Raw genomic sequence first — 12,586 nt, 5'->3', positions numbered from 1 at the left:
ACGCCTCCTGAAGTTACGTCACCCCACGTGTGCTAACCTCAGACAAACAATTAGCAAAAATGGCGGCGCAGGAAAAAAAGACTAGAGCGAAATTGTCCGATTTACCAGTTGATTTCTCACTCGCATTCTTAGCGAATAGTGAAAAATCGTTGAAAAGCAGACAGCAGGGTTTCAAGTATTTCAGCGAGGGGTATTCACATGCATATCGACGGAGAAACCATCGATATTAGCGCGAGATCTTTCCGGAGTCAGAGGAAGACCGAGAAGCCACATAATATGATATATTATAACCCAAAGACGAATTCGTCATTGACAGTTTCCTATTTTCGTGTTACATATCACATTTGTGTGCAGAATCTGTATAATGTGTATCTGTATAGCCGTTTCTGAACCGCCGTATGAAGGAAAAGGCGAGGCTAAAATTACGAGTTGTTTCTCTCGTTTTCTTTGTGTAACGTCACGCGCTCCCCTCAATAATTATTCTTGAATTAGTGCCGAACCTACGTAAGTCCCGACCGAGTACGACAATCACTACTTTAGTGTCCTCAAACATACTTCCTTCAGTCTTGGTGTCTCGGTGCACGTCAAAGGCTTTTAGGACTCGCTAGTCCGGTTTAGCTTAGCTCGGTAGCCGCCGAACAGAGACACGTTTGTGCAGTCAGATCATCGCAAAATATCGCTCAACACAGATCAAGTGTGTCAATCGTTCACACGCAGCAGAGTTATGCTAGCGAAGAACTTCAAATTCATTTATACGAGACATGTATTGAAAATCAAATATAGGGCTTACCTTCGTGCAAACATATCTGTTCCGGTTGATTTTAGATGGATTCAGTTGATGAGCCGGTCTTCCACAAAGTTTGATCCATCGAAGACATTTTTCCTACTCGGTTTTCTGTTCCGGTTGATATTAGATGGATTCAGTTGATGATCCGGTCTTCCACAAAGTTTGATCCATCGAAGACATTTTTCGTACTTTTGGAAAGGGTACGAATTGAACTCCACCAACGAGCCTATCAGGATGCCTGTCGTCACTATTACAAAGTCTGTGACTACACCTCTTAACCATATCTATTGTTAAAGAACCCAAATATGCGATAAAACGCTAACAAAAGCTATACTGAACCATGGAACATTGTCTGAGGGAACGGCGGACGCCAAAAAGGGGCGTGGTTTATGCAGATCTCTGGCCTCTGATTGGTCAGCGACGTGGATGACGCAATTTCTACGGAGGGGTCAATTGGACACTAAATTGCCCCTAAGTGTGATTGTGAGTGCGACTGTTTGTCGCGATGTGCCCTGGGATTGGCTGGCAACCAGTTCAGGGTGTACCCCGCCTCCTGCCCGTTGACACCTGGGATAGGCTCCAGCACTCCTGCGACCCTTGCGAGGATAAGCAGCCAAGAAAACTGATGCGTCGTTGCATTTTTCTGAATGTGGAACCTCCACCTGCATTAGAGCATGAGGACATGAACACCACGTCCATGCGAGTACAGGCAAGTTGTAAGAACGACCATTTTTTGTCATGTTTTGGACATGAAAACCACTCAAGACTTTAAACAAAGATGGGGAAAATATGTGGGCTTTCCAGCACCAGCTGCAAAACTGATTGTTCTCATCAGTTAAAATGAAAGAGGAAGAAAAATAAAACACTCCACTACAATCGTACTCTTGTTATAAACAAACAATCAAGGGAACTAGCAGGATTTCATGCAAAAACAAAACCATTTTGATTGGTAATATTTTTTTCACAATTGTGTAGTGAATGAATGAAATTTCAAATTCAAATATTAATGGTTATGAGGCTAGAATATTGTTCAGAAAAACAAAATCTTTCTTGAACATGCCATTTGATTATGCAAGTTTCAGAGTAACTTTTTTTAAACCTTAAAATGTCCTCACGCAGCCTAGTAAACTGGTATCAGAGTATTTTTTTCAAGTGTCAGTATGAGTACTTATGCACACTAACCACAGTATAATCATTAATAGTAATTTGGTGGTTAATTCGATATTTACTAAGCTAATTATTGCGAATAAAAAAGATGATTGTATGGCATTAAAATATTAAATTAAATCTAAATTCGAAACATTTTGAACAAAGTTATATTATACATTGTGCCCCGCTAAAAAAAATGTCTATCAAAATTCTATAGAAATCTATAGAATACTATAGAATTTGTACAGAACAACTTGTTCTATAGACCTTTGGCTGTGATTTTCTATAGAATTTCTGTAGAAATTCTATAGGACTTGGGTCCTAAAGTTCTATAGTTCTTTAGAAATGTTCTATAGAAATTTTTTAGCAGGGTTCGTTTGACTTTATTCTTTTTATTTTCATAAGGTTTTTTTTTCTCCACCAAGTAACCAAAATAGGATCCTTCATTTTTGCATTTTGACTAAAACATCAAGGGAATTAATAGGATATCATACAAAAAATGAAGTTGATTAATTAAAAAAAAAAAAAAGTGGGTGTGCTTGGGGGGCGAATTAATGAGACTAACCCTCAATAGCGGTTTAAAACGACGTGATCCAGCAAACCTAAACGCTTGATTTTAGCCTCCACGTATTTCGAAACCCCGTCACATTGGAAAACAAGCGTCTGTCTCTCGGTTTGTTCTTGCGCCGAGTTTCTTCAAAGGCTTCCAAACTTTGAAGAGTCGAAGAGCCGAGTTGAAGATGCGGTTAATGAGGCTTGACTTTAACAGGCCGGTTGCGTGCAGCTTCCTGTGTGAATACTGCTGTGGCTTCTTGTCCACCAGGTGCACTGGCGGCGCGTCCTCTTTGCGGTGCGACACTCATTAAATGCAGAAGAGGGTGGGAGAGATCTCGGCGCAAAGTGTGAAGAGAGATGATGTCACTTACCGGCAATCTGATGGCCGGCGCTGTGTCCACAACAAGTATTGGGACGCATCTCTTAAAAGATTGATTCATCATCAGTGAAAGGGTTGGTAAGAATAATACGTCATTAACAGTAGAAACAGTAGTACTAGCTGTAGTAGGTAGCGCCGGCTTGTAAACAGCAATTAGGTGCTAAGCTGCACACGATTGGCATAAACTACTAATGGGTTGTTTTCAATGATGTCACATATTTTTGCTTGTAGGTCCACTGTCATGAAATGCATGATTTTTACTTTGTTCTTAATGAAAAAACGGCATGCGTTTTTTTCCCCACCACAAAACGTGATTCTGACCTATACAGCTTTTTGTAACTCCCGCCATGAAAATCCTCTCGAGGGATTTGTTTTCGAGAAGAAGCAGGAAGTGACGGATGGGAAGATAACTCGTTGTTAGCCAAAATGCCGGCTCGTTGCATTGCTGGACATTGGTTGAACACTCGGGAGGATGGATTTACCGTTCATAAGTTTGCAAGAGACCCGGTTCGTCGTGAAGAATGGATTGCACGGGTGCAAAGGACGAGAGCTTCGTGGGCTCCGAATGACACGTAGGTGTGTATACAGCTCCAAAAAAAAATCGTTTGGGGCAGACCACATAATCCGTCTCTCATAATGTAACAAAAGACCAGCGTACGTATGACAGGGGGGCTAAATCTGTCGATGTGCGCTTCGGCGCCGTGTCCGCCGATGACGGCTTCGTCCGAGCTTCCGTGTCCCTTGAGCCGCCGCCAAAGCCGTGCCCTGCAGACAAGCCGGCAGTCAAGCCGTGTGCCCCGCGGACGAGCCGCCGGCCAAGCCGTGTGGCCCGCGGACGAGCATGGCATCGGCCGGGATGGCTCATACATACTGTCAAGATCAAGGGTGCAATGCCGCGCTTTTGTGACGCAGTCCTGAGTCCCATGATGTGTGTATGCCACGTAGCCTAGTAGTCGGTCTGGGCTTGATGTGCTGTCGGTCGCGTCTTCAATAAATGCAGTTAGAAACATAATGTCGTCCACCTTACGCATGTATGAGTAATAAAGCTCAGGGTTCGAAAATGGCCGCCGTTAGAGGCAGCACAACGAGTGACGTCACGAAAAAAACCACCCATAAGAAGTAAAGCCAAGTAAAGCAGTGAATGTTTTTAAACCTGCAATATGGAAGGGTTGTTTTTTTTCCACCCAAGCCACGACTAGCACCACCATGCTGATTGAGGCTATCACATCCCCAAACGTCTTGTTGTATTTTTATTTGTGCATAATTAAACAAAATAAATAAATAGTGAATGCCATACTAATTTCCCACGCTAGCCCACTTGGTGGCGCACAGAGAATGACGTAGAGCAAATGAGGGCACAGAAATGACACAATTTACCTGCCAAGGGTCCAAGGCGTGACCCCTTAATCTTTGCTATTAAAAAAAAAAAAAAAAAAGTACAAAATATCCAGTATTTTGCATTTATAAAGAATTATGCAATACTTACTATGTAAGAAACAACCATAATAATAATAATAATAACTAACACAAACCATCAAGCCTCTTTCTGAGGACCCTGAGCTGCCCAATGAGGTGCCTCATTGGGCAAAATTCACAACGAAAAATACATGAACAAACGCAGCAATAAGAGGGAATTATTACATTATTTGGCAATACACAAAGCTGTAATGGTTGTGTAGGAGTTCAGTAGTAGTCGTAGTAGCAGCAATATAACTACTAGTAGCAGGAGTAGTAATAGTAGCAGCAGTAATGATAGTTATATGAGTGGTAGTAGTAGTAGTAGTGTAGGCAGTAAATGTAGTAGTAAATAGTAAAAAGTGCGACGGACTGTAAAAGTGGTAGCGTGGGGTAGTAGTAACAGTATTATTATCAGATTTGTAATTGAAGGAGTTGTTACATTCAGAGAACTTATCACCTGAAGCATATGTTCTTTGAATTCTGCATGAAAATTAGTGCCTTTTTGCCTGTTTTGCCTCACTAGTAAAATGCACACTAGTTTGTTTCATACTAGTATCCCAAAATTGTCCTACTAGTGAGGACAAAGAGCATACTAGCATCGAGGCCATTCGAGCACTTATTTGCAGCGCAGGACATTTCATTCATGTTTTCATACTAGAAATATCATACAGTTAAAAATATGCGCGATTAAACCAGTGTACGAGCATATGAACCTGAAACTAGACGTAGAGCATTACAAATAAATGCTCCAATGGTTTACCGTAGATTAGTAGTATGAGGTGGTAGAAGTAGATGGAATAGTTTTAGTGTAGGAGTGTTGTGATAGTAGTAATAGTGATAATACCAGTAGTTAGATAGTAATAGAATGAAACTTGTTTTTCAGTGTAATGTAGGTTAGCCATGTTTGTTGTCAGTGTGCTAATGCTGCATCTTCTCGTCCTCCAGTTGGCACCAGTGACAAAAAGTGGATTATCCAGGCTGGGATTTTTTTGCATCTTTCCTTCTGGAGACCAAAAAAAAAAAAAAATCAATTTCTTCAAGTTGTAAACAAGAAGTGTTGGATCTCATCCATCCACGATGAACCTGACAGACTCAACGCTGACAGCGTCGTTGATGCCTTGCCAGAAGGTTGTTTGACTGAGATTAGGCGGTTCGGTACAAGATGCCCGCTACAGTTCATATTTGCAATCTGCGGGATTATCAGATTAAGCGGAAGCTTCTTTGGACCTCAGATCAACTCAAAGAAAATAGTTTGTGTGGGGAAGCGCATGCCGTAGCGGTCGGCGTTAAAACTACTGTACGTGCTGTTCAGTGTTTCATGAAAATAACAAAAAGTTTAAAGGAATCTGAACGTCACCTTTCCGAAGTCGCGGACGTCAAACAGGTCAAAGGCGTCGAACACGTCGCATTTCTTCATGGCGAACACGTCGCAGCAGCACGTCAGGAAGGTGCGAATGTTTTTCAAGCACAGGAACTGCGACAGAAAAAAAATTGTTACTAGTAGTCGCACTCATACCAGTAGTATCGTAGACATAGTGAAAGTTGTAGAAGTGGTAGCGGTGGACGTGGCCTAGCGTTTCTGTGCCTCTGCTTTGTCGGACTGCTACACTGTGTATGACCCAGTTTGCCGAATAAACTACATTGAATATTATGCCTCTGCCCCGAAGTCCTGCATTTGGGCCCTGCACCCCTCAGTTTAAGTTGGACTTTTTGTCACTTCCATTTGCCAGTTTGTTGCTTTATGTTAGTGAGTTGCATTCACTTCCTGTGGGACTCTCCGCTTCCACGTTTAAGGTAGAGTAACCCTAGTCACAGCGATTCTTTGCCCTTTAGTTTGATCCGGTCCTGTTGAGTATGTTAGCGTGACAGAGTAATCAGACCTTGCTGTATGTCTTTTGGGATGCCGCCTCGCTTAGCGTTTCTGTGCCTCTGCCGTGTTGGACTACTAGACTGTGTATGACCCAGTTTCTGGATTAACCACATTGGACATTATGGCTCTGCCTCAAAGTCCTGCATTTGGGTCCGCCCCACCATTGGTTCTTGACAGGGAGCTGTGCACCCCTCAGTTTAAGTTGGAGTTTTTGTCACTTGCATTTGCCAGTTTGTTCCTTTATGTTAGTGAGTTGCATTTGCTTCCTGTGGGACTCTCCACTTCAACGCGTAAGTTAGAGTAACCCTAGTCACAGCGATCCTGTCCTGTTAAGTATGTTAGCGTGCCCCAGAGTCATCCGACCTTGTTGTATGTCTTTTGGATCCCCCCGCTTAGCCTAGCATTTCTGTGCCTCTGATTTGTCGGACTGCTACACTGTGTATGACCCAGTTTGCAGAATAAACCACATTGAACATTATGCCTCTGCCTCGAAGTCCTGCATTTGGGTCTGCCCCCGAACTGGAGGTTCGTGACAGTTCCTCATTTTCATCAAAGAAGTAATAATTGTAGTCGTAGAAGTTGTAGTGGTGGTGGTATATCGTAGTTGAAGTACAAGTACTAATAGGAATAGCAGGAGTAGCACTAATATTAGTGGAAGTAGTTGTAATGGAAGTCCTCGCGGCATAAATAGTATAGGTACCAATAGTAGTCGTATTCATAGAAGTCATCACTACTATATTGACCTCTTAGTACTACAAATGTCTCATAACCAGGAGAATTCTATCGTGTCAGCACTAGTGATGCAATCTCGAATAAAGGGCCTGCCGTAGTTGCGCACGATCGGTGCTCGTACAAGTAAAAGTGTCGGCGTGCGTGTACGCCGGGCACTGAAAACGGCACCGGAGGGTGACTTGTTTGTCCCGCAAAGCTGCGCTCCATTGACCCTGATGCCACCATGCAAGGAGCGACCGGGTCAGCGGGGCTCTCTGAAAGGGGGAGGCAAGGGCAGGTTTTTTTTTTTTTTTTTTTTTTTGCTCCTTCGTAACCTACAGCTGCAGGCCATCCGACTGTTTTGCCATCACAGTCTAGTGAGTACACACAAGAGGGCCGCGCTAAAAACCTCGCCGTAGCGTCCATTCAACTGACCGCATGGTTTCGCGTCTTCTCTTAACAAGTTCATTATCGCACAAATGCGCGGGTGCCATTTAACACAGTCGGATCTGAAGTACAAAAACCTCACGCTAAATTCTGGGTAGTTTATTACTGATTCAGTACATCAAAGATTTTATTTTTTTCACCCAACGGTGACTACAGAGAAGACCAATTGGGCTAGTTCTTGGCAGAAAAAAAATAATCAGTATCTTACCCCTTTAAAACAGAATTTTAATAAATCCATTTAAAACCACCAACCTTATCCCAATGAATAACTAGTGCACACACTTATAACAATATTAACAGAAACAAATGCAAGTAAAGACCAATGTTGAGCTTGATGTTACACAACTAGAGTACTATAGTAAAAAAAAAAAAAAAAAAAAAATCAAAGTAAGGAAATCTGGGTATCCATAAACAGACTAAATTGTAAGGACGTCAATGTGAGGAACGGTGGAAACTGTTAAGTCGGGAAATCACCTGTTGACAGCATGCTGTGCACATCATTGGAACAGGACAAGTCCATTAGGGTGCAATTGGCTGGCAAAACAGTTCAAGGTGTACCCCGCCTCCTGCCCAAACATGGCTAGGATAGGCTCCAGCACTCCCACGACCCTTATGAGGATGAGCAGCTCGGATAATGGATGGTCGGCCACTAGGCGTGGGCTTTTGTTGCATGTGTGGACGGTGATCCCAAGTGGACGGATTAAATACCCGCGCCTCTCTCTTCAGAGCAGGTTCGCAAATTTGCATTGCAATACAGAAATTACACTTGTAGATTTATGTAGTCATATTACAAACAATTTGGTGTCTACTTGGCTCTGGAACTCAACCCCTGCGACAAACGAGGATTTATGACTCATGAGTTTTTGTGACCTCCCTCCAAACGGGTGGATCAAAGTCAGGATGTTATCAGGGGCCCCTGAGAGGCCGCAGAACAAATTAGAAGGGATCCAGTTGGAAAAACTGGACACTAAATATATATATATATATTTTATATATATTATTATAAGCAAACTTCATGAGAAATTAGGTAGTTGGGTGAAGAAAAATACCATTTATGTTGCCCCATTATGAAGTTTTGATGAACGGATATTTGAACACAAACATTGCTGCAGCACACGAAGGCAGAAATATAATATGACAATATCCACCGAGATAAACTTGTATTCTCACCCCCCGCTACCCCCCCCAAAAAAAAATGTTTTTATATGGATTGCTGAGTTACTTAAAATAGTTGATTTGAACTTTTATGTCTGCTGTACTATATTGTCGCCCAGTGGCCAGTACCAGCTTTTTATTTTGACTTTTCTTTCCAGATTTTCTTCCAATACACCAATTATCATGCAAATAATTACATCATGATATCAGTCACATTCAGAAAAAAATGACAATCATGTGTTATGCAGAATTTGGGATTCTTAAATTCATTCATCCATTATTTTCTCATCTTATCAGGTTTGTCGGAACACGGACATCATGTCGCCTATAATTTCCCCATATTATGTATCAATTATTGTGCTATGATATTGTTGGAAAAATACTGCTGGACCATAATATATCTTACGATCACCCCAAAAAAACTGAATCATCCATATTTTGTCTTTATCCCAATATACTGAATCTATTATCGGGTAACTACTGTACGTTGATATGACCAATACCGTTGGAAAAACTACTGTGATATCATATGATTCCGGCATTGACAAAACTGCATCATACACATTTTTATGGATCACTTCATCGTTTTCTTCCACGACAGTATCAAAACAACTGCTTCGTGTAAATCATGTCACGGCTTCTTCCAATCGCTACATCCTAGTAGTATTCAATATTGCTTGTAAAATATCACAGTTTCATGGTTTTATTTTATTCTTAAAAAATACATTGCTGATTTTTTTGGCTCATATTCATATCACTGGTAATTTGTCATTGTATGCTACAATTTTTTTCGGTGGGGTAAAATCATTTCAAACAGTATTTGAACCACATATTAGATGGAATAAAATGAATAGTGTACAGTACTACTGTGCATGGCTGTATGTTTAAGAGTTTAAAAGGTTTTTAATATTACAGAACATGTTTATAAGACGTTAATTGGGAGTGTGGGAAGATTAATAAGAGTCTGGGGATGTTCATGTCGAAAAAAAAAAAAAGAAAAATATTGGTCGCTACTTCAGGGATTTCCGCTATTACGTGGTGGTCTGGAAACAAATCCCCGCGATGAACTACGGACTACCAGATTTTCATCGTACTGCATGTATGTATATATATATATAATATATATATATATATATATATATATATACACACACAAATTGTTTCATTATGGAAGACTTTCTTGTTTCTATAGAGGCAACATTTGAGTGGGCCGCCGTGTCGGTACCTGGGACATCTGCGGCCTGAGGTTGATGTGCTTCAGGTCGATGCTGCGCGGCCTGATGTTGTTGAGCAGCTGACACAGCAGCACGCCGTCGCGCAGCGTCTGCGCCAGGTCGAACACTTGCGCCGAGTCCGCCGTCACGCGATGGTTGACCGGGAGCACCTTGCAGTCGATGAGCCAGGCGGCGCATTGCCTCCAGTACTCCATGACAGACGGATGGTGGGGTGGGGGTCACTAGTTGGACAATAGACAAAGTTTAGGCGCAGAAACGCGGCGCATGACGATCGCAGCAGCGCGAGTGGAAGGAGGAAAAGCCAAAGCGACAGGCGCAACTTAAGTGATGTGGGTCAAAAGTGTGCAAAGCACCCACCCTCCCCCCTGGCCCCCTCCCCATTTCTCCGCCTTCAAGTGATTTTTCCACGGAGGTGGTCGTCACTCACCCAGAAGAAAGCAAATACCCGAGAAAAATGTTTAACACAAAATGTCCTTGTATTAGTTGTACATATTTGTTGCTTTAATTGAGTAAGTCATTTTTTTTAACAGGACAGTTTTTATGTTTCATTTACAGGTGTGTATAAATTAAAATAAGTAAATCATTGGTTTGGGCTTAAACCCAATATAATATTTGAAAACATCTGTACATCAGTACAGTAGATTTTATGTTTAATATTGTTTGTTAAAAAAGACTTAAATCATCTTCCTCTCATCTTAAAAAATACTGATTTTATCTATTTGTTGTTTTGAGTTTTTAATCTAAAATTATCTGTAAATATTCAAATTGACAATTTTCAACAGTGTAAAAATATTTCTAGTTTATAGTAAAAAAACACGTGATAGGGTTTTGATTTTAATTTACAGAGCAAAGGACACTTAAAATTACATTAATTTGTAGAATTTTTAAATCATAATTTTTGTAACTTAATGAGTATTTTTATTATTATTATATCTGTTGTTTTTTGCTATGAAGAACAAAATTGATTTTAAATGTATGGTTTAACATTTCTTTATCATTATTTCAAAAGGGAAAATGCAGTTTGCTCTTTTACTTTGCTTTGGTTTTTTTTTTTACATACATTTTTCTATATTTCTATATTTTTATGACAAAGAGGACGAACTGAACCTTATGTATTTTGTCATTTTTAATGTTTAATTTCATAATTTATTTAAAATGTTGAACTTTTAAAAACATAAAATAATTTTTCAAATGTGAACAAGTTTTGAACTGTTTTAATTTTTACTAGTTTTCTTTTTTTTTTATTTATGTTCAAAAGATATTTACTTGTATGTAAAGCTGCAGCATTGACTTCATTTGTTCACTCCGGGCCAATAACCACATCACGTGTAAAAATTGACAGGTCAGCCGGCCAGTGGGAATCAAGCAGGAATACGCACAAGTTCTGCTCAAAATTCTAAACCATTATTTCCTCCGACACATATTTGACCGCGAGATAAAACTCAAGTTCCTGGAAGCAAACAGGAAAGAAAGCATTCCCCGTGCGGTGGGCTCATTAGAACCCCGAAGTAAACACAGGAAGGAAGCCATCTTGTCTTCAACCGGATGTCTTAGTATTAACATCGGAATGGATGACCGTTACAGTCCGTGCACTTCTGTACCGCTCACAAAACTATCTTAGAAACGTCACTTATTTGCCGTTTGCTATTTTTGTCTCCTGGTCAAACTAGATTTTATTTTTACAGAGAAAAAAAAGGAGACTGAACACACCCCACCCTACAGGAAAAATCTTCCAGAGCAATCTTTTAAAGATAGAGAAGAATCAACAACAAAACAACAAGTGGGACACAATCATGAAGATAGTGTGTGCGGCGTTCTGTTTGAGATTACCGGAACGCACAACGCACACTATAAGAAAAACTCTTTCATGTCTCCTTTTTCATTTCATTTTCTGGACTTTTATATTCATATTATTTTAAGCTTTTTAAAATCCTTATAGGTACCAAGCTTTACTCGCTAACCGACTAACCAATGACTGCTCGAAAAATGCATTTGTTGGTTTACGTTCAACCGACGTGAGTAATATCATGGAATCTGTCAACACCCAAATTACAATTTCAGGATCTTGGGTGACTTAATGCTGGAGACTTCATGTTCCTTTTTTTTTTTTTTTAAATAAATCTACTGCATATATTTTTGGGATAAAAGAATACAGTATTTTATACATTAATTTGTCCAAGACTATTATTTTATAATTTTTTTAATGTGCTTTCCGATGGACATTGTTGCAACTGCAGTTACTTGTGAAAGCACTCGATTAAAAAAAAAAAAAAAAGTTTCGTAAATTGAGATTTTGGGTGGTGTGGGCGTGTGAAGAGTGATTTATCCTCCCAGATTTGCTCACATAACGGTCGTGGTTGTCCGGGGAGATATGGTTATTGTTAAAAATCTATTCCCTCTAACACGAACACGTTGAGATTTTAATCGTCCCGTGAATTATTGAAACATATTTTGAGTCCCTTGGGGGGGATAAAATTAACTGAAGGGTCAAAAAATTACCGTGCGATTGAAGGACGAGCGTATACAAAATAAAACAATTAAAAAGAAAGAGACGTGAAATAAAACATTATTGGCAAGACTGGAAGCTTTTGATTTAAACTTGCTTGATTTCTGGGGCTACTTCCGGCTATAAATTTGGGTCGGCAACTTCCGGGACAATAATAGTCGCTTAAGTATCAAAACATCAAAATAATTCGATAGTGTTGATGTTGAGTGTAAAACTAAGGAATAAGATAAGTAACCATGAGTTCTTGATTTTTATTCCTTTACTTCCGCGGCTGCTACTTCAGGATTTATGCAAAAACGTCCAATACTACGTCATAGGAAGTCCCCCCCCCCCG

At 40.3% G+C, this 12,586-nt stretch overlaps 1 protein-coding gene across 2 annotated transcripts in view; it reads right to left on the bottom strand.

Moving 5' to 3' along the window:
- The window catches only part of LOC133510401 (guanine nucleotide exchange factor VAV3-like), a 55,627-nt gene extending 43,149 nt beyond the window's left edge, over window positions 1–12,478 (bottom strand). For both annotated transcript variants that reach the window (XR_009797600.1, XM_061838260.1), the window contains exons 1-3: window positions 12,246–12,478; window positions 9,737–9,967; window positions 5,686–5,802 (exon numbers count right to left, since the gene is read on the bottom strand). Coding sequence is in view for 1 of the 2 variants with exons in the window: in XM_061838260.1 (XP_061694244.1) it covers window positions 5,686–5,802; window positions 9,737–9,940 (321 nt within the window). In the remaining variant the exon portion in view is untranslated. The remainder of the gene's footprint in view (window positions 1–5,685; window positions 5,803–9,736; window positions 9,968–12,245) is intronic.
- Between the last annotated feature and the right edge of the window lie 108 nt (window positions 12,479–12,586).

This window comes from Syngnathoides biaculeatus, chromosome 13, assembly GCF_019802595.1.
Source record: "Syngnathoides biaculeatus isolate LvHL_M chromosome 13, ASM1980259v1, whole genome shotgun sequence".
Classification (NCBI taxonomy): Eukaryota; Metazoa; Chordata; class Actinopteri; order Syngnathiformes; family Syngnathidae; genus Syngnathoides; species Syngnathoides biaculeatus.
This window is presented reverse-complemented; position numbering and strand designations above follow the sequence as displayed.